The sequence below is a fragment of the Periplaneta americana genome, chromosome 1, assembly GCF_040183065.1.
Source record: "Periplaneta americana isolate PAMFEO1 chromosome 1, P.americana_PAMFEO1_priV1, whole genome shotgun sequence".
NCBI classification, from domain to species: domain Eukaryota; kingdom Metazoa; phylum Arthropoda; class Insecta; order Blattodea; family Blattidae; genus Periplaneta; species Periplaneta americana.
The window spans coordinates 85,212,462-85,235,325 of record NC_091117.1 but is presented as its reverse complement, the minus strand read 5'-3'; the positions used below and the strand labels follow the sequence as shown (position 1 = coordinate 85,235,325).

Sequence of the window (22,864 nt, the reverse complement as noted above, 5' to 3'; positions counted from 1 at the left end):
TTTCCAACCTTTTTTTTTTTTTTTAACTTTCTTTACCTTTCACATAATTATGGCAGTAAACAACTAACGTTTTCTCCAGGTTCTCTACCGTAAAACTCAATTTTGTTTTTAAGAAATCATAGCTCACTAGCAACATTGTCGTCACAGCAATTTCATGACCTCAACAATACGTAACTTTATTGTCGCAAGTGTCTAAATACATTCATTTTTGGTTCTAGGAAATGATAGTAAAAGTCTGAACAACATCTTGACTCTTAAAACATTACACTTTTATGGCTAGTATGTACACAGAGTGAACTAGCCTTATGTTAAAGTGGAAAACGAGCCAACTTATGGACTAGGGAGAAGTATCAATTGTCATCGCAGCAGTTTCATGTCCTCATCAGTCATTAACTAATTAGGCTGGACGCACATTTATCTAGCAAAGCTGCTTTAAGCGAAAATGTTTTTGCTTAAACATGTTTTTCCAATGATTAATATAGGGATACCGCACACTTATCCAGCACGACTACAAAAACAGTGTACTAGTGTTGGTTACTGAGTGAATGTTTCGAAACAGTGTGTTGATACACTGAGATGTTCTGTGATTCGAAACACTCGGACTTGAATGTTTCGATACAGCAACTATTTTAGTTTCACCAAGGTTTGATGCTGTGTATCGACTGTACTCTGCTGTATCGAGTGTCGAGTGTATGTAAGAGAAGAGAACCAATGAAACAGTTAATGTTTCGAAACACTGGTTGAAAGCAAAAGCGCTTCAGAGCTGCATTCTGTTCCATGCGTCCTGTCTCAAACTATTTTGTGAATGGAAGTTTGCCGACATACTTTCAAATCAAGCCGAGTAGCTATATCCGAAGAAATAATAATAGTCTAATAATAATATTGATAATAATAATAATAATAATAATAATAATAATAATAATATTTGTTGTATGTATTGAAATAACATTAATAATCTGAATACTACTTATTGCACGAATTTTCTAAGTTTTTCGCTTCATAATATATCAACAATGTTACTGTGTTTAATTTTATGTTATTTTTACGATGGCCCCTTGAAAGTCGATGTTAATATAACATAAATAACCAAAATTTGATTGTAGAAAATGCAATTTTATTATTATGCAGGCATGTTTGATAGTATTTATTTATTATTTCTTTTTTTAAATAATTTAACGTCCATTTGTCCAATGTTAATGTAGCCATGTTTTTCTCCAGGTTGTGAAGGCTTAATGTGTAAACTTGGTAAATATCGGTCAAGACTTGTGGTTTTGTATACTTGTGATTTGTGAGCAAATGCATACCGCACATACATTAATTATAAACTTATTTAGCGGTTAATAATCATATTTATTCTGTACTAGTAGATAAACTCATGACTACGTTTGGAATCTGATAGCTACTTCAGAATGACGTGATAATAGTAGGTATATTTTTAAACTACATTATTATCTGAGAGTATACTGGCTAGTTCAGTCTTCTTGGCTGATGTTATACCATCAGCATTCCATTGTAAGATGTTTAGTAAAGTAGTCCCCGCCCAGAGATCCGATTGGGGGACTATTTTATCTCCGGATAATTTTACCTTAATGGTACTCATTTCATATTGGAGTGAAAATGGCAATTTGTAGCCGATTTAAGTGAACACCATATTTTAACGTTTTGGTGGCTACTTCATTCACACACAACCCCCAGAATGTCTGGAGGACCACACCTGCTGTTGGTCGACGGGTCCACTGGACCTAGCTGGGAGATCTTGTTGATCACCAGCTCTCTCAATTAATATCACTCAATAAAAGAATTGTATTCCAATGGATACCATCCCACTGTGGAATCCTGGGAAACGAGAATGCGGATGCTTTAGCAAAGAAGGGCAGCACTGCTACTTATAGACCTGTTACTAAATCTACGTATTACTCTGTGAAAAGATTTATTAAATCTATATACTTAGACTTCAACAAACAAAATTTGATAACACAATCTCAAGGGAAAAAATGGAACTCTACGCATCATAATCCACAGTTAATTCCCGATTTACCACGAAAATCGTCTGTAGCTGCATTTAGATTGGCAACAGGCCATGATTGTTTGGCCAAACACCTGCATAGAATTGGAATAGATCAGTCCCCTAACTGCCCATTGTGCAACTCAAACTAAGAAATGGATTCGGAACACCTCAAAATCTGTGCTTCAATGGCTGGCCATGATAATATCTTTGAAAAATATTGGAGTGCAAGAGGTCAAATGACTTTATTGTCAAACGCCTGGCATTAGAAAACAACAACATATTTTTAAAGTAGACGTGATTACTAATAAATGTTCCTACTAAGCTCAAAACATCAAGTACTGTACCACAAGGTTGTCATGTGTCGTATCTTGTGTACAGAGTTTCGAATCAGCGCATCTAACAGCAAACAAAGCTGCAACACAGTGCCAGTCGGCACTTTGCCTCCCATGTGTCGTGATTCGACAGAGTGTTTCGAAACATTTCACTGAGTCGTTCTGAATGTTTCGAAACAGCTGGATGTGTTGCTTTTCCCATGTCTACACTGTACAGCATGTTTAAGCAAATTTAAACATGATTAAGCAAAGTGGAAAAATGATATATAGCACAATTAAGTAAGTTTAAGCATGATTGAGCAAAAAGCAAAAACACTGTACAGCACAATACAGCAAGTTTAAGCAGAACTGGGATTGCTCGTAGCACAAACACTGACTATTGTTTGAAGGCAAAACATCTTGCTGTGTGCATGTGCTTTCAGGGTGTAGAAGCAAAATGAGCCACTTAGACTTGTTTATTTTGCTACTGTCAGCAGACTAGGAGTTAAAGCAGAGGCCAGGGGCACAGGGGTCAGGTACAGCTGCGAGAGATAGTAGAGACCTTGAAAAAAAAAAGAGTAATCTCCTAGTTTCTCAGGTAAAACAAATAATCAATGCTGTGTCAATGGCAGAGTAGAGACGAGACAAATGCCATTACGAATACAAAGTCGAACTAAACAATAACTTACCACACCAGTAGTCTACTGTTCTCGATGGGTGCCAGGTGAATGTATTAAAACTTTCGTACTATTTTTTTAATCAGTACATAATTCGCGAAAAAGAAAAAATAGTGTCTTTAAAGCCTGAGCCCGACCCGAACCCGACAAACATAAGTAAATTTCAGCCTGAGTCTGGCCCAGCCCAGGGGCTTGACCCGAGTCTGTGCAGAGCTCTTTAGAAACCAGGGCTAGATATTATTTTTGTACTGGTATATCCAGAGTATGGTATTGTCTGTGTTACGATGACAGAACACTTTTCTTCATCTCTCTACATATGTTCACATTAAGTGTAAAATTATTAGTATGTCTTACGCCCTAAAGATTCAAATGAGGAAAGAAGTATTCACATATATTTTAACAAGCCTAAAAAAGCTTCACATTTAACGCGTAATCAAATGTATTTACAGACATTCTTGTAAAATTAAGGAATTTGTTTTCATCACTCCGTAGTTCATTAATAAAGTTCTGCAAAATGTTTTCTTTACTTCGTGTCTTCATTTATTGGATGCACCCACAAACGTTTGTCTCTGTCTTCTGCACAAGCAATTTCCATCCAATGCAATAACATTACAATCACATCATCTTCCACCGCTATTGCAAGACTGATTTCTGCTTCTAGTCTGTTATGGCTCTAATGTTCTCAGAATAAGCAAACGTTTTTGTTTCTAGAAAAAATGCTCAAATACGAAACAAGAACGTTGTTAAGCAAAATGCTTTTTGGGAAAACAAAATTGTTTTCGATTACAGCAAAAACGTTTTTACTTAAAGCAGTTTTGCTAGATAAGTGTGTGCTTAGCCTTATTGGTTTCATTTTTCACATAATTTTTATATTTCTTAGAAATTATTCTTATCAGAGAGAAATTTTTAAATTAGATAATAAATCGTCAAAACAAGGAAAGATGTTAATACATGCATTTAAATAAACAAAATAAAAATACATACGCATTTGAAAGGGAAAATTCTCGAAATATGCCTTTATGCAAAATAAAGTTGTCTTCATTCGAACATAAAAATCATGATTGGCAAAGGTCTACTTTTAATAATAATAATAATAATAATAATAATAATAATAATAATAATCCGTGGCGCTACAGCCCGTGAAGGGCCTAGACCGACCAGCCGGCTGCTGGCCTCACGCCCACATGCCGAAGCAGAGGTGGATGATCATTCAACCAGAATGGAAGTATCGTGTGGTTAGCACGATGATCTCCCTAGCCGTTGTAGCTGGCATTTGCAACCGGATTTCACTACCTATCGTAGCTCCCCAAGTGCATCACGATGCTGGGTGGGCACTGGTCCCATACACTGGCCGAAATTTCATGATAAAATTTCTTCTCCCACGAGGACTCGAACCAACGTGCATTCCGTAACGCGAGTCCTAGGCAGGATGCCTTAGACCACGACGCCATTTGTTTAGATATGTATTATAATATTCTCGTCATCTTGTATATCTTTGTAATACTATTTATATGACGGCATTCTTTCATTTGCAATTATCATCTCATTTAACTGCCATTATAAAGGTCTACTTTTACTTTTTCAATATGCCAAATCAATAACAACATGCAATTGCGTTAAGTTCTGCGGTCTACTCATAACTGTTTTCGAACATGTATATATTTTTAATGCTGGAGACGAAGCAAACTTCAAGAAAGCCCAATCATTCTAGTAGATAGTGATGGTGGTGATGGCAATGAGGATGGCTGACAATGGTGAAGAGGGCTTAGTTTATTTCGATTTAAACTGCAAACCATACAGTAAAAAGAACATAAAACTGCTTAAAAAAAATATGGAAAATACAATGTTAAGGGTATAGATCTGAAATATAATGCTAAACAAATGAAAATTAAGAGGAAAAAAGAAAAAAATAAGGATGGAAGGGAAGAGAATAAGGATAAGAAGAATAAAAGAGAAAAGATAGAGATGACAGTGATGTCTGTGGTGTATATTTCAGATATATACTTACGTTATTAGCAGATTGCATGAGTTTATGACGATGTTTTTGGTGACGTACAATTGTCCTTGTCTTGAGATGGAATGCAACTGCAATTGCAGGAAATACAAGCAACAGCACCAATTCCATCTTCCAGCCATGCAAGAAAGCAGCTGTCATGGCTGCCATGAGGCTGATGCCAGCACCAACTACTTCACAGATCCGGGTTGCTGTTGCCTAAAACCATTAATGCTGGTCAAGATACGGAATGTGAAATGTGGAGTATTTGGTATAAAATTGCTATCTTACATTGATAGTTCTATTTCAAGTAATAATTAACACAAAAAGTAATTACGGAACAGAGGGAATGTGAAGTTGAAGACTGTCGTTGATTTATTTGTAATTTTGTGTAAACATTAAACTTAAATGAATCTTTTGAAAAATATACCATTCTGACTAGTGGAAGGTCTTGAACAAGTCGAGTGTGAATATGCTGCAGCTTTTTCCTGTCTGTCTCCATTTGTATTTCTGCTTGATGTAGCAAGGTTGCGAATGTTTGGAAACGCAACCTAGTCAGCAGTTTTTCAGTGCATGTTGCTGTGGATATTGACTAGAAAAAAAAAAGTATGAATGTGTACATGTTAAAAAAATATATATCATCTTACAGAAAAATAAGTTAATCAGATGTTGAGATTTGCTTTCCTGTTTTTGCTTGAACATATCAATACAACAATGTATAGTTACGCAAATAGCAACAGAGTGCTCTCTTGTAGTCTGAAATTTATATACGGTATCTGTTTCATTGAGAGCCCAGTTAACAACATAATCAAATCATTCCTTTGCTCCAGCAATACTGTTTTTCTGAAAACCCACTGAAGATGAACCTTTTCGACAGAGCTTTCTGGTATTGTATTGTATTTATTTACATTCCATGGTATTCTTACATTGCTTCACAGCTAGAATATGGAACATGTCAAAAAAATCTTAATAGTACTACAAAGTCTTAATTATAGTCACAGTCTATTTGAAATATATGCAGAAGAGTTTTACAATATAGTAGTACAACACAAGAGGTTATTATCAATACTTAATACAAGACAGAAATATTCATGCAGCATTGTTGAATGTCATAAATTCACCTACAGAATAGAAGGCATGAGAAATTAGGTACCGGTACTTCTTTAATTTGACCTTAAATGATCTTATGTTTTGAGTTTAATTTTTTATATATCCATAGGAAGGCTATTAAAAATTTTTACTGCCATATAACACACTCCTTTTTGATAGCATGATAGACTTGCTGATGGAGTATGAAAGTCATTTTTTGAAGAGTATTTATACTATGAACTGCTGTATTATAGTCCCGTCGCTCTAATTTCCGGCAGCTACATTTAAACATGTGCGTCTTGTGATTCGCTGATTCATTTCTTAAGGCTCGATAAATACTTAATATAATCGCCCGCCATTTTAGCTATTTCGTTGGCGTTCGCAGAAAGCACACGAAGACGTTATTTGCCGCTCAATTATTTGCTGAATTACATTGCGTTTGATTTATTATCATAGGAACTACGACATGATAATGTTTAACGGTGTGGCAAATAGATTCCTCTTATGGGAGCTCGGCAACGTAAGAACAAAAATGGCGAACGATACTACCTACCTAGACTTTATAGAGCCTTCACTTTCTAAGACGTAAGCAAAGAGGCGGAGTCACACCGGAAATAACAGCATTGGGACTAAAGTTACAAAATTTTCACAATTACATACGAGAATGTTTATTAATGAAAAAATATGCTGAGAAGCCATGGGCATTATTTTAGTTTTCTTTTTACATAGTTCTATATGATTCCCTAGATTTGGCACCTACTATTATTCTAATTACTCTTTTTTGTAGTAGGAATATACTGTTACTATTTGTAGTATTTCCCTGAATATTATTTCAAAACTCATTACCGGTGGAAGTATGCAAAGTCACAGAAGAAAGTGCTGAAGTCTCAAGTTGGAGTCTTGTTTCTGACACTGTATGTGTAGAATTTGGGTGACTTTGTGCATATCTGTGAATGCAACGATATTTAGGGAATTTACAGTGGTAACTGTTCACAGCTGACATCTAATAGGTGAGTCGAATCTAAGGGATCAGCACTCCTGCCGTGTCATGGTACTACAGTCCAGCAAATAATCTTTCGTGTAACTAATGAACTATTTATTTAAGGAAATGGAGGGAATCTTGCCTAAATTTCAGAGCAGTTGTTCAAAATGTCCTCCATTACATTCTATATACATTTGCAGAGATGTATGGATTTCGTGGTAATGTTCCTTAATTATTTTACAGAGTAGTGGTTATAATTAGAGCTATGAATTTAGGTGCAAAATTTTGGTCAAAAAGGCTAAGCCGCCTTTTTAGTTGAAAAAAGGTGCAAATTTCAAATTTAAATATTCATTACAAACAGTACCAAAAGCAATTACATTATATATATAAGAACACAAAATTCCTTGAATGAAATTACGTTTCTCTTTGGTGAAAATGTCAGCTGACTGACCTCTGGTTGGAGTTCAGCCAACATAGCAGATGATGCTGACAAGAAGAGGAAAAGAATTAATCTTTCGCCAATGAAAGAGCAAGCTCAAATTTCTTTTCTTCGTATTCAATAGCTTTTGTCTAATGGTGCGATGAAGTACAAACTAATTTGAAAGCTTTTTACAAACAAGACTGCACTGAAGCGAAAGTAATGTCATACCACATTATAAACAGTAAATTCTAATAGAAACATTCAGAAAGCAGTACATTTGTCTGTTTATTAAAAGAAATCAACAGTAGAATAGTAGATTAAGATGTCTTAATGGCGTATTTAATAGTTGGTAGAAGTACTTCTCAAGCTGCACACAATCGGTTTTCCTTGTTTAATTTTTATAAGAATAAAATGCCACAAAAGAGCCAAAGAAAGGGGGGGAAAAAAGTACGAAAGAGTGCTGACATTGACAAAAGGTGCTAAAAAGTGCTGACATTGGAAAAAGGTGCAATAAAAACACAGAAATGTTTATTTCACGTTTTTTTGCAAGATAAGCCAATTTGAGCATTTTAATAGTAAAAAAAAGTGCAGCACCTAAAATTTCTAGCTTTAGTTGTAATATTATGTAAAATTTTGGTACCCTTTTTTGCACAGAAATCTGCTGTTCCAGTACACATTATGAAAGGAGATCCACTGTTATCTGCATCAGCAGATTATTTATTTGTTGTTAATGGAGAAAAATCTGCTCTGGCACCAGGATCGAATCCAGGACTCCCAATGCTGGTTCGAATCCCTAACATATAAGTTGAACATAGAGTAAACCACTAAGGGAAAAGAATCAAAGGAAAGTAGTTCGATCTGGCACTGTAGATTGAGCCTTAGTGTAGCTCAGTTGTTAGAGCAACCAGTGCGTAGAATTGGAGGTCCTGGGTTCGATGCTTGGCGCTAGAGCGAATTTTCTCCATTAACAACAAGTAGTAACCATAACAGAAAATTCTGTAGGACCAAAAAAATTAATCTTTACATAGATTATTTATGTAGTAACCTTAGAGTTTCATTATGATCTCTTAAACTAAGTTTATTTAAAAAACAGTCCATTACACAGCATTACTACACTGGGAGACAATAAGTTGAATGCACACCTGTTTTTCTCCTGTATCAATTACCGGTACCGGTATTTAATTTATGCGATATTTCCATTTTTGTTTGTGATAAATTTCTGTTATCATATTGCAGAATGATGTCCGTCTGTCTCTTGTGAGGTGAGAACAAATATATATATATATATATATATATGATTTTTTTTTTTTAGATTGCTATCATTATATTTTAAGCTTCTTTTCTTCCAAAACAAACCAATTCTTGTCTAAAAGTTTGTGCTATTGCGCAGTCACTTGAAAACTCTCTCAATCCAAGACCAGTGAATAAAAAAATAGTCCAGTTCTTTCATAAAAATGGACTGAGCGCATTTTGAGAACAGACTCTTCAATTATTGATAACGGTATTTTATTTTTTTGACATGAATGACCATTAGGTTATGTCTGCACCATCATTTAATTTGTGTTAATGGATTTTGAACAGTAGTTACTAATTGAGGAATGTATTATATCTTCTTGTTTTAGAGGTCCACATGACTAGGTAAATATACCGATATTTAAAACTATAGAATCAAAAACAGTGTAAAGAAGCATTAGGATAGCCCTACTTATAAAGAGAAAAGTAATGTAAAGCAATAATTGAACATGATACAAAATAATATGAATTTGAAACTAAGAAAAGTGTGTTATAGTGAAGAATTTATAAATCTGTAGTTTCTAAAAAGTTCTTGTTCTAGTTGAATAATTATTCCGTTACGGTGCCTAATAATTGAGGTACCGGTAATGGTTGGGTTACATACTCTTACATTAAATATGAAAGTAAATCAGCAAAATTTATCATACAGCTGTGAAATATGACCCGCCTAGGACTCGCGTTACGGAATGCGCGCTGGTTCGAGTACACATGGGGAAGAAATTTTCTCATGAAATTTCGGCCAGTGTATGGGACCGGTGCCCACCCAGCATCGTGATGCACTTGGGGAGCTACGATAGGTAGCGAAATCCGGTTGCGAATACCAGCTATAATGGCTGGGGGGATCATCGTGCTAACCACACGATACCTCCATTCTGGTTGGATGATCGTCCACCTCTGCTTCGGTATGTGGGCGTGAGGCTAGCAGCTGGCTGGTCGGTCTAGGCCCTTCACGGGCTGTAGCGCCACGTATTATTATTATTATTATTATTATTATTATTATTATTATTATTATTATTATTATTATTATGTGAAATATGAAGTGTTACATTCTATTCTCACCTTATTTCTACGAAGTAAATATAAGTACTTTACTAAATTACTCACCTGGAACCAAAAGCTGAAGCCCACAATAACAGCAATGATTAAAACTATATATCCCCAAAACTGGGATGTTCTTGGAAGCTCTTCTCTGGGCTGTCATAAAAAAGAATAATTAATCATTCATAAGGTGAAATAAAATTCATACATGAATTTCAAAATTGAAGAAACAGAATGAGCAAAATACGTTCTAAGGTGATAAATTCGAAAACACGTGTTGAAGGAAGTTAGCCTAAAATATGTTCTCTGTATCGAATTCGAAAAGTATTGATAATGAAACTATTTACATTTCAACACAAGTAGCTTAAAACGATTATCTTGATATATTCTACTCCTTCATCTTATTAAAAAGTTCTTTCATTTCCCCATTAAAAAAGTATTCGTTGTGGTTCCTATTGTATTCCCACAGTCATATTTTTCCGTACAGCTGGTAGATCAAGCAAAACTCCTGAGAGTACCAAATGCCAAGTTCAGTTAATAGAGCAAACTTAGCATGCAACATCGACAAGTATCTATAGATTAGAGGGCTGCATTAGAAGCTTTTGCTCGAGCACTACTATGATTAGCAGATAAGACACTAGGTCATAGGCACAGATTTCTTTAAAATATTAAGGGGGAGAGGGGAGGCACAGGACTCATGAGAAAAGTCTGAGAAAACTTTAATTGCTGTTTCTAAAAAATGCCGTTACATATATTTCAAAAAATGATATCGTCTGATTTTTCATACTCTACCCATGAAAATTGCTTAATCCAAGATGGTTGAAAACTACGGCCCTTATACACTATATTTTTCCTTCTACTGCTTTGCTCACCCTTCGTTGATCCTAGCAGTGATGATGAACATGAGCTATTAGTTTTATTGCCACTATTACTATTGTAATAAGAATTATACAGTTTTATTTTGTATATTTTTCTTTATTAAGAATAGATTCATTATTAGTAGTTACACCGCACTTACTTAGTCAGCAAGGAATCTCAACAGAAAATGTACATTACCTCGACAATGGTCAACTTGCGGACAAATTTGTATTGAAGCTTTATTTTGCTTCTGTTTGTTTGTACTTTTCATCTGCAAATTTGAAACACTCTGTATAAAACACGTAGATACCATCGAGAATAGTTACAGGAAGATTTAACCTGTGTTTGATAGTGGAATCACAATACGCGGTGTGTAAATGATTTATCGGTTGACTCAGATGAAGTTGATTCCGATACGTTGAATTACTTATTAAAATAGTAAATGCTGAGTTATTTTTATTTTAATTGTGCATTTTTTATGCCTTTATGTCGTAAACATTTATGAACAGAAGATTCTATATCCATAGTCTTCTTCATTTAGTCTAGTATTAGATCTCATTAGTCTGTATACGGCCTCCATCCATAATTAGTATAAGACTATGTGGCAACTCTGTAAGCTTTCAATCCTCTGCACATGCTCAGTGGGATTACACAGTTCATCTAGGATGGGTTTCTAGCTAAGGCAAGGGGTTGAGGTGTGTACTGGTACCATAATATGTTAAGCCATGTCTCCGACTGTAAATACTCTACTTGGAGTACCTATGTCAAAACTGACACATACCACAAATATATCTCCAAATAAACGAGCAGTAGCTGGCAGTCCAAGTCCTGTGCAAATGTGGCCCAAGAGACATAATATTAGCCAGAGCCAATTAGTTGAATTGAGACACAACATGGAACATCTGCTGCCACTAGGAAGAGAATCCTAAAACATTAATACAAAAAGCAAGATGTTATTAATAACACTGTTTACACTCATTTATATGCTTATTTTACACAGAAATTGTCATTGAAACGTATTGATAGCAGTTATTTAGATTTAATTTTCATAGTGTGTTAAAAAATGTGTAAGAAAACAAACTTTATGCAATCCTAACATTAAAACACGCTTGTTATGACGCTATAAATCTTGCACAATTGGCCTAATTCTGGCACTGGTGCCAGAAAAGGTTACCTAGCAACTAGTATTCCATGATGTTATTTCTGCCTTCATAACACAATTTTATACAACGTACCTGTAAGAAAAAGCTTCAAAATAACATTGTCTTAGAAACGGTTACTTAGTAATCATGTAATATATTACGTCATATCCAGTACTCATGTCTCTACTACGTCATAACATTACATTTTGTAAATTTATATTTTTTTACATATTTTAATGCTAGAATAGCATAAAACGTTGTATGTAATACATGTGTAATCTTCATTATAAATACTCATGCTCACATGCTAAACATTCACTTTTGTCATAATTACCAAGATTATACACTAGTTAAATAATTTCACGTTATCGTATTTATTACCAATATTGCTGTAATAAGATTACATCACAATAATATTAAATAATAATACTGTAATATCACCAATTCATCTTGACATGTAATAGCAAGGTTTGAATCATGTCAATGACAGGAAAACTAAGTTTGTTGCAATGGAATTAAATGCATATGGAAAAGTGTGGGATATATTGTTGTTGTTTAATCAACTGTCCGAAGACAGGTCTGAACCTCAAAAAGGATACCAAGAAGGCACCACTTATGAAGCAACTAGGCCAGGAGATAATGAGATAGGGTAGCCAGTTCCTTTCGTATAGGTTATATTAGATCATTTATAAAACAAATAGACAGTTTTCAGGAATTGAAAATTGCATTACTTTCGGACTATAAAAGATGATTCATAGGTTTGATTCCCATTTGGTCCCTGATTACTTGGTTGATTTTTTTTTCCCGAGGGTTTCTTCAACTGCAAGACGAATGCGAGGTAAACCCATGACGAAAAATCAACCTCATCTCTCCAAATACAGTGTTGCTATCACAATTTCATTGATTCTAAATAACATAGTAGTTGATATTATAGCACTGTTAAATAACAGATTTAAAGACAATTGATTTTAGTCTAATTGTTTATCTGCAAGCTAAACTTATCATATGTATCATATACCAGTACTGTGATGAATAAACATAAATGATGGTGTGTTCTTCCGAATAGATACTGGAATAGAGACTTGACATTTTATATTAACGTATTTTTTTCTATATGGTACAATAATAGTGTCTCTTTTTTGTTGTTGGTCATAGTTTTTGTTTTGAGAGATTACTTCATATTTTAAGGGACGAGGAAGAAATTTTGGTACAAAATGTGTTTTGAGATCTGAGACAACGATGATTAAATTGATATGGAATTTTCCTCCAGTATTTCAGGATTTTGTAGCGATTTCATTTTCAGGAACCTATAGTCTCTTACATATGCATTGTGCTTAAGCACCAGTACATGGGCTTGTTATTATAAACCTAGATGGATAGAATAAGAGATTACCTCTTTTACAAGTTCTGGTTCCAAGATAAACTTCGAAATCTTCCTTTGTTTCTCGCCCAATCCATTGAGTTGGCTGTAAAATAAATAGTGTTATGAGTGATTAACAAAAAGTAATCGGAGGATAAAGTGAATAAATGAATAAGTGAATTGGTGACTAGAGAAGTAATAGATGATAAGGGAGGTGACAAGGGAAAATTGAAAGTGTTTGTAAATGGCAGATGGAATTCAGGTATAGTGCTGCCTCTAGGCAGCGCTAAAATTCCCCCCCCCCCCCCAACTCCCTCAAACAGTTTATGAGCAGTTATTATACAAGTCGTGTTTAGTTTAAATTAGTCTTAAATGAAATGTTACATTGCCAAAAAACAATAAATTACTGGAATCAAAATACACGCTTCCTACTTGTGAATTATAAAGATTTCCTTCCCACTTTCTTCACAGAGAAAACATTGATGATATCATCAAGTCGATCTGACTAAGAACGTGAGATCAGACTCGATGCAAATTAACATGTTCAAACTTATTCATTGTTGAAACAAAATTATTTGTGAAAGGCAGGCTGTGGTTTATTTTTAAACATTGGTTTTGTTGGTGGTGTAATTATTACGAGTATTTCTTACTTCGATAGGAAGTACAGAGTAAATTGAAAAATAAACTCCAACTCTTTGCGGAATAAACCTTTCATATCGAATTATATATTGCACATGCTGGAAAGTGATTAAATACAGTGTGTTCATAGCTCGGCCGGACCATTGTAACATAACCTAAATAATATAAACAAGTGTTAGAAAAGTTTTAATTAGGGATGATGAAATAAACAAGAAAACGTTTAATTAAGGATGATGAAATAAAAGCAAACATGAATAATTTTAAAAGGAACAATTATTGAAAGTACAATTTTGAAATTTGGATGTTTTAGTGGTCTGGCCGAGCTACGAATGCACTGTAGTATTGTTGACGATATAGTATATTGAAAATGTAACTGAGAGTTGTGGTTACTATTCATAGCGATAAATAATAAACACACATCCAATTTGATTTTCAGCAATGCATTCTTGTTTATACAAGCAGTTAAATTTAAGCAGTTTCATAGTGTAATAATGTGATACCATACCGGCATTACAATATAATTATGCAGCTGCACACTTCCCTTTTACTCTCGCTGCTACTGCGACAATGCTATAACAAACAATATTCGACTTCCACAAGGTGTTCTAAAACAAACTTCAGAAAAGATTTACCAACAAGTGTTTTAAAAACAAATTTCACTGTAAAGTGAAAAAAAAGGAAATAATAAAGGAAGGTCCCCACCTCCTCTCGCTGTAAATTGCTGCTGCCTAGGCCTAAATCCAGCACTGAATGAAAGTATACTAATAAGCTTATAGGAAGTGCTCTCAAAGATTAGTATACAATCAGGGAAATTTTAAATGATAAGAGAGGAGGAAGTACTTCAATGTAAGTAGACAAAAGAAGTGTTGAATCGATAATTGAGAAACAATAATAGTGACTAATGAAAGGTAAAAAAAAGGTAAAAGGTATCCCCGTAACATGCCATGAAGACATTTGGGGGGCATGGAGGTAGAGCCCCATGCTTTCCATGACCTCGGCACTAGAATGAGGTGGTGTAGTCGGCACCATGCTCTGACCACCTTTTACCCCCGAGAAAGACCCGGTACTCAATTTTATAGGAGGCTGAGTGAACCTCGGGGCCGTTCTGAAAGTTTGGCAACGAGAAAAAATCCTGTCACCACCTGGGATCGAATCCCGGACCTTCCAGTCCGTAGCCAGCTGCTCTACCAACTGAGCTACCCGGCCGCCCAATGAAAAGTAATCGGAAGATAAAGTGAATAAATGATTTAGTGACGAGTGAAGTAATAGATGATAGGGAGATGACAGGAGGGATTGGAAATGATTGTAAATTGGAGATGGACGTGAGAGGTTACGATTAAGGTACCAGTAATGTTCGTAAAGGATAGTGTACAATTCAGGGGAATTTTAAATTTCACCGACCCTTTAAAGTCCCTACTTCATGTTGGCGGACCTCCAAAAAATATTGTGCATAATTTAAGCCCATAAGAATATTCTATTCATTACATATTTTCATAATGTAGTGAATTAAGTGTCCTTAATGAATTGGTAACGATATTAGATTTTAGTTTTAGCTTTTGAATACAATTTCAACCTGAAAACAACATAAATACAAAGATATCACGTTTTCCTGAGAAAAATGAAATTAGTTTCTTTGACTTGCCATAAGGTTGTTATTGGGATGTTTGATATTGCCTTGTAGCTGGCAATATTGACAGATCTGATTCAATTGTAGATACCCTTAAATCGCAAGTTTAGCTCAACATTAAATTTAATGTTGATGCAATTGACGTTTAGGTGTTGTGTTTTGGTTGGGAAACATGGGACTACATGGATGAATGCAGATAAGATTGCAACAAGGTCGTTGTGGGGAACACGATTTTTAAGCTCGAGTTAGAAGATAATAACTAACAGTTTCTCTTCTTCTTCGACAGACGAACTATTTTATGTCACACAGTTGTTTTTTCAATTGCAGGAAGGAAAATATTCCCTTAATTTTAATGTTAATAAATCAAGATTTCTTCATACTCCCAATGATATCGCACAAGAATTCATCACCATTTGTTGCTAGAAAGTTACTTGGAGTGGAAAATTAATCGAATTCTCGATTGACAACACAGCTAGACCACAAGTGTAATTTTTTTATCATTGCTTCAATCTTATCCTGAAGGTTACCGTCTATAGCTGGGTCCTGAAAATTGAATTCAAAGAATTTAATAATCTAAAGTAACAGATAGGTAGGCTAGACTTGCAAGCTAAGAGAAGTCCCTCAGGTGATCTCATTCCTGGTAAACTCTGTATCTGACAAGTCTGACACAAGCAAACATATATTCCTTCAAGCTGAGAAAAATCAGAGAACACAGTGAAGTTAAGTTTCATTGAAATGTTATTTGAGGAATATATCTTGTTCCTGCAGACCCCTTTCGAATTACTCGTGAACTGGGTCCGTGGACTACAGGTTGGGAATCACTGCTGTACATCATGTTATTTTTAATGTCTAAAACACTGACTTTCTTTGAGGGTACTAATAAACATAAGTTTATTTGATAGATAATTTACATTTTTACTCCTGTGAGTGGTCATAGGCAGGGCCCAGGGCACTGCTTTGCCCGGGAGCCTATAATGCTGTTAAGACGGCTTTGATCTCATACCATTAATTAAGAACATACTGTATTTACAGATATGGCGAACCAGTACACTATAACATGATAGAAATGGAATCATAATGTTTTAGAATATCATGAAATACGTGCATACAATCCTGTCGCCCTGTGAAAAATTTGGTGTGGGATATTTACGCATACAAATCTTATGTCTTACACCATTATATTTTTTTGCCTACTTACCACGTTCTTGTAACTGCTCCATTACTGGTCTCAGCATCTATTTTTTGTGTTTTCAACCAGTTGTGATACAGCTGACCTTTCCTTACGAGTTCTGCATGAGATCCAGATTCACAGAGGATGCCATTCTGAAAAATTCATATTACTAAATATGAGCCCTTAATCAAATTGACATGAAGGAAGCTAGAGTATTGCATCATGGTTATTTCAAGTCCTTCAAACAATCTGTTTTTTAGTTGCATTTCATGTTATTTAAGTAAATATATATCTCACTGCAATGATTAATTTTTGGATATGGACACTCATCTGTATTAATTATGTGCCCAAGTTTCATTCTTAATCTTTATGCTTTTGTGTATAGTATTTCTTCATCAAATTTAAAATCAGATATCTATAAGTAGTGTCCCATAATGTTTTCGCACATTGTGTATAGTGCACTACAAACTAGACGAAGAATTTCCTAAAGAAAAACCTCACACAACTTAGTATCTTGTGGTGGCTGAGTGGTCAGACTTCCAGCTTGTCATGCAGGCGGCCCGGGTTCGAGTCCCTGTCAGGTCTGGGATTTTTCATTTCTCCATTTTGTCATCATTTCATAGCATTCCCCAAACTCTGGCTGGCGACGCATGGAGGGGGCTGGTCTAGGGATGAGGAGGGGTTTTACTGCTCAACCTGGGTATGCAGCAAATCTAGTGTAGTCTGCCGGTGTGGGTTTGGGAATGCACCTAGCTTTAGAGTTAGCGTAATAGATCGTAACAGGTCGCAGTGCTGGGCCATAGTGCCTCCTTCCTGTAAATTCCATTCCATTCGACAACTTAAGTATCTTCTGTTTTTTTTTAAAGGGTGCAGACAAATATAGAAGCTAATTTTTCTCCTCTAATATCAATTGTTACCATAACAGATATATTCTGTAGGACCAAAAATTAATTTTTGCCTAGATTCTTCGCCCAACAGTGCATATTACTGTGGAATCCCGGCCACCAAGTCACTCAATTGAGTGCGCTTCTTGTATAATGGCACTTGACTTAATATAAATGTCAACATACATGTCGAGCTTGGAGTCAGGCCACAAAGGGGAAAAACACTGGAGGAGAGGGATTGTGGATTGAACTTCGGCGTAGCTCAATGATTAGAGCGCTTGGTACATAGAAGCAAGGACCCGAGTTCGATCCCTGGCGCCGGAGGAAATTTTTCTCCTCTAATATTAATTGTTACCATAACAGATATATTCTGTAGGACCAAAAATTAATCTTTACGTAAAGATTCTTTTGTTAAAAACGCTTTTGCTCGGAAGGAAAACATGTTTGCATGTACCAATAGCAATTTGCAACATCTTGTTTTTCTGAGAGCGAAAACATTTCTGCTTGTTGTACGTCAGTCTTGTCTATGAATAAGAAAGATGCTATTGTAGTAGTGTTTGGAAAAATCATACATGGATGCAGAGAAAAAGCGTCTTTGTATATATCCAATTAATGAGAAAAGGGAAAAGCAAAATAAATTACAACATTTCCTTCAAGAGCTGGGATGTAATGAAAAGACATTTCGAAATTTCACAAGATTATCTTTCAATGCTGGACCTGGCCATTACAATATATCGGGAAATGAGCATGCTGATGCCCTAGCAAAAAATGGTAGTAGAATTTCACAATAAATAGAAATATCATTCCATACTATCAAAACAATAGTAAAGAAGACTTCCACAATTAGAAGAGATGAACTTTCAAAAAGAACAGTTCAAAAAGAGTGAAATATTGTCATGAACACATCTGACTGGCTGAGGAATGAGGCTGTTGCAAGCTTCCACCTATTTACTGGACATGATTGCTCTAACTAAACACCTACATCGAATAGAGGTCTACTCCAAACCATTCAGCTTCCTATGTACCAGGAGGAAGAAATGAATATGCACCATCTGAAAAGTTGTCCAGAGATGAAGACGACAAACGGACACCAAAGATACTGGAAAGCAATGGGTTGGATGATGGGGTGTAATTTTATTGTTTCATCTGCCATTTAAATAACTGACTCTTTTGGTACCGGTACTTTCGATTTCATTGTAAATCCGATTTGTGAGGAAGTAATAAGAAAAGACAGCCAGTTACAGAAAAAAGCATCACATCAGATTAAAAACTGCATATTATATAAAGCTTGTCTCTGTTCTACGAGGACAGTTAATTTTTTTTTGCATCTATTTCCCTACTGGTTCAAACTGTTAAATGAATTACAATTATATTTATGTGCTAAAATAGAAAACAAATGTTGGACTTTAGCCATCATGTCAAATTCGCATGATCACAACAACCTGTTTTACCAGAAAGCTATGGTCTGGCCAAGTGTAATGGCCAAAATACTTTTTACTTAATTATGCCAAATAGTGCCGTGTAGCGCTTGTGCATTTGCTTGTTAGATGTGCGCCAGTCATATTAAACCACACGAAAGCAGTCGGCACATTTCAACAGAAGCTCTTCTGATTAAGAAGCTCTGCACTCTGCCCAGGAGATAGCAGAAACACTTTTGCTTAATTGATGACAGTAGTTTTTGCAAAACCACTTTGTTGGCCAATGAACTCATCTTACCTCTCGAGATTTATCGAAAATGACGGAAACAAGGTGCAATCGGAACATATTGTGGCCGCAAGACATTGAAATATTGTTGACATGACTGTATTTTTTTAGTTAGTTATTTAATGATGCTGTATCAACTACTATGTTATTTAGCATCGATGAGATTGGTAATAGCGAGATGAGGCCGAGGATTCCCCATAGATTACCTGACATTTGCCTTATGGTTAGTGAAAACCTTGAAAAAAACTCAACCAGGTAATTAGCCCAAGTGAGAATCGAACTCATGCCCAAGCGCAACTCCAAATCAGCAGGCAAGCACTTCAGACGACCGAACTTCGCCAGTGGCTCTGTATTTTCTTGGATCATCCCACTCAAGGGTAGGGTGACCAGACGTCCTCTTTTGTCCGGATATGTCCTCCTTTTTAGGCCTTTGTCTGGGGTCCGGGCAGATTTAAAAAAAATGAAGAAATGTCCTCCTTTTCGTAACTTGTATGCCTGATATTTTTAAATTATCTCATTTGATGCCTTTTTCAAATAATTTTCCTCTAGGTGGCAGCAGCATTGACGGAATACACTCTTTGCCAACGATCATAACTCTCTTTACTTACAAAGTAATATTAAATTCACATTTTGTGCGGTCTTTTATGTACAGTATTTTGATAATAATTATACTTCTCTTGGCTTTCATATGTAGTTAACTGTAAAATAATTTCATATTATTAAGTTTTATCATAAGAATGCTGTAATACAATAGATATTGACATAATTTTAAGTATAATATAGGCCTAAGTCTAAGTCTAAATCTAAATCTAAATCTAAATCTAATTACACTTCCTTTGACTTTCATATGTAGCTAACTGTAAAATCATTATTATTAAGTTTTATCATAATTATTTTGTAATATTAACATATTTTTAAGTATGATATAAGCCTAAATCTGTACTGTAAATATTTTTGTAAGAAAATAGATATTGACGTAATTTATAGTATAATATAGGCCCAAGCCTAAATCTAAGTTCATATTTTCTGTCCTCTTTTTTCGAACAGTGTCCTTCCTTTTGAAGCTTTGTGTCCTCTTTTCTATCGACGTGAATCTGGTCACCCTACTCAAGGGGAGATTGAAGATTGAAGTTACAAAAACTGACAGGTTACCATTTAAATTGGATCCATGATTGGATTAATTGTTTAGCTATATTGATGAGTTCTTGAAATTTTTTTTTCTGGTACCGGTAACTCAAAATATTGCTTTTAATTTACCTTTTTCAATAGGCAGAAGTATGTGAAAATTTTTTCATACATGTTAGGAGCCATATGTTACAGTCTAAGGAACAGAATTTTATATCTTCATTATCACCATATAAAAAAATCATTTGTAATATTCAAAATTTTCAGTAAAAAAAAAAAAAAACTGGTTTCTGAATATTTAACAAGCAGTGTGAATGAGTCTTAAGAAGTGCCATTATGATTATTAGTTACTTGGTGTAATACAGTACAATAAGTATCTGTGCAAAATGTGAATCAAATTGGACTTGTAATTTCTGAGAAAAGAAACATTGATGATTGTAAAACGATTTGAGAGAAACTGTGATTAAGGTCAATGTTATTATTGGTGATATATAGTCTAACATGCTTCAAAACATGTCATTTTAAGGAGGTAAATGATAACTTTAATAAACTATAATATAGCTCAGCAACAAACATTTCAAACTGCGCAGAAACCAAGTGCTCCTGCCAGTCATATTGGAGTGGGGATTATTGTGTCATTTAGCTTGAGTCTGTGATAGAGTGAAGACCGGCTCCTGTGAAGTACAGTTTACCCTAGATATTGTAATATAACATTGTTTTATTCATACTATGTTAGCGTATTTCAGGTCAGTCTTAAAGCGTAAAATGTCCCATCTCTCTGTCACGCCTCTTGTTTTCAGTTAATGGGTGTCGAAGCATGACATCATGCACCAAGCATGAACGGAAGCACTATGTTTAGTCTGTTGTCACCCTATAATATGTATTCTGATTCAGGAAAAAGCGGAAAATATAATCTAATTAAACGTGAAAAATGTTATAATTTGTCGTTTCTGTCTTCAAACTTCCCTCAATGCGAATAACCAGCTACCAGATAATCGAGAGTTTACTGTAGCTATTTAGAGTTGTTGAAGAGTGGGGAAAGATAATTTGGGAGGAAGCAGTATAGTAATAATTTATAGTAATACCTTCATAGTTAGTATACAATATTTATGCAGTGTAATTGTTCAGTTCTACAGATTACATATTGTCATATCTTTAACAATTTGACAGATTCAGATAACTTTTAATTATGTTTGGAAAATTTTGAATTTCTTATATAATGAAGGAATCTTCACTATTGTTTCATATGTTTTAAGAGACTGAAAGTGTGTACAAAAGAAACCGATTGCTATATTGATTACATCATATTACTAGTGCTATTGATCAGTCAAAATATTTAATCGATTAACTATTTGAATTTAATCGATTAATTGATAGATTAATATACTGTAATACAGAATTATTGTTAAATTTAACTGTGTTCTGTAATAAGCATAAGTATTGTATTGTATTGTATTGTATCGTTATATTACAAAACAACTATTTTAATTATTTACTAACATATTTATTATGAGGCTTATTATTTATTATGTCAGTTTTTCCGGGAATTTTTTAGGCAAACATAAATAACAAAAGTATGAAGACTCACCTAGTTAATACTGCTTCATCCATGATTTTAAACATGTGAGTGCATTCACATGCTCTGAATTAAGTGCCTTTCTATGTATAGTAACAATGTTTCCTGCAGCACTAAACACGAAAAAACTTTTTTTTCTGTCAAGCACTTCTCCATGATCGTTCAACTTAAATCCAAACGTTTCACCGAGTTTACCTCTCAAATTCTCATATGACATAATGTAGTTTACACTTTTCACAGACACAGAAAACTGATTTTTTTCTTTATCAAACTAAAAAACACAAGCTTCATATACAAACTCAGTACAGAAATTGCAACTGCAAAATTACAGCAGTCAAAACAGAAGATTGGCCCCTATTGTAACCGAATTACCAGATTTTAGAAAGAGAAGAAGATAGTTATGCTCTCACTTGCACTCAGTGTAGACATGGCTATTTTATAAGGAATGAGTGGGACGAATCCCAGAAAAGTATGTATTTCAAATGCTAGGAAGATGAACTGACAATAAGGTGGAAGTTTTCTTGGAAAACCATAAAACTTAATAAGCGTTTCGTATTCTGTTTCAACTTTCAATAGAGGTAGACTAGGTCACTGTCTCATATCTCCATCTCTTTCTGAAGTGTTTGTGCAGATTTTCCCTATGCTATCTATGCAGTTAGAAAATAAGAGTACTATTGTGCTTTTAAGTAAGCAATTTCCCATAGAGGAATATTGTCGGAATTTTTAATATGAGTCTGTATTAACAAAATAATAATTAATATCAACTACAACCGATTAATTTTAATCGACTCGATTATTTTATTAAATATTTTTGATCAATTAATCTTACAACAGAAATTGATCGATTAATCGATTACATTAATCGATTAAATTAAATTAATCGTTACATATTAATCACAAAAAGAATTCTTAACTGTCTTGAAATAAATGTATTTTATAATGACAATAATAAAATTAACCGAATTC

At 34.6% G+C, this 22,864-nt stretch overlaps 2 protein-coding genes across 6 annotated transcripts in view; one reads left to right on the top strand and one right to left on the bottom strand.

The window, feature by feature from the left end:
• The window catches only part of LOC138697766 (phosphatidylcholine translocator ABCB4-like), a 264,750-nt gene that overhangs the window by 6,243 nt on the left and 235,643 nt on the right, over window positions 1-22,864 (bottom strand). For all 5 annotated transcript variants that reach the window (XM_069823274.1, XM_069823281.1, XM_069823290.1 and 2 more), the window contains 6 exons: window positions 16,637-16,761; window positions 13,206-13,278; window positions 11,452-11,595; window positions 9,879-9,968; window positions 5,420-5,581; window positions 5,005-5,208 (listed from right to left, as the gene is read on the bottom strand). In XM_069823274.1, the coding sequence (XP_069679375.1) occupies window positions 5,005-5,208; window positions 5,420-5,581; window positions 9,879-9,968; window positions 11,452-11,595; window positions 13,206-13,278; window positions 16,637-16,761 (798 nt within the window). The remainder of the gene's footprint in view (window positions 1-5,004; window positions 5,209-5,419; window positions 5,582-9,878; window positions 9,969-11,451; window positions 11,596-13,205; window positions 13,279-16,636; window positions 16,762-22,864) is intronic.
• The window catches only part of LOC138697790 (required for meiotic nuclear division protein 1 homolog), a 108,504-nt gene that overhangs the window by 54,710 nt on the left and 30,930 nt on the right, over window positions 1-22,864 (top strand). The window lies entirely within an intron of this gene.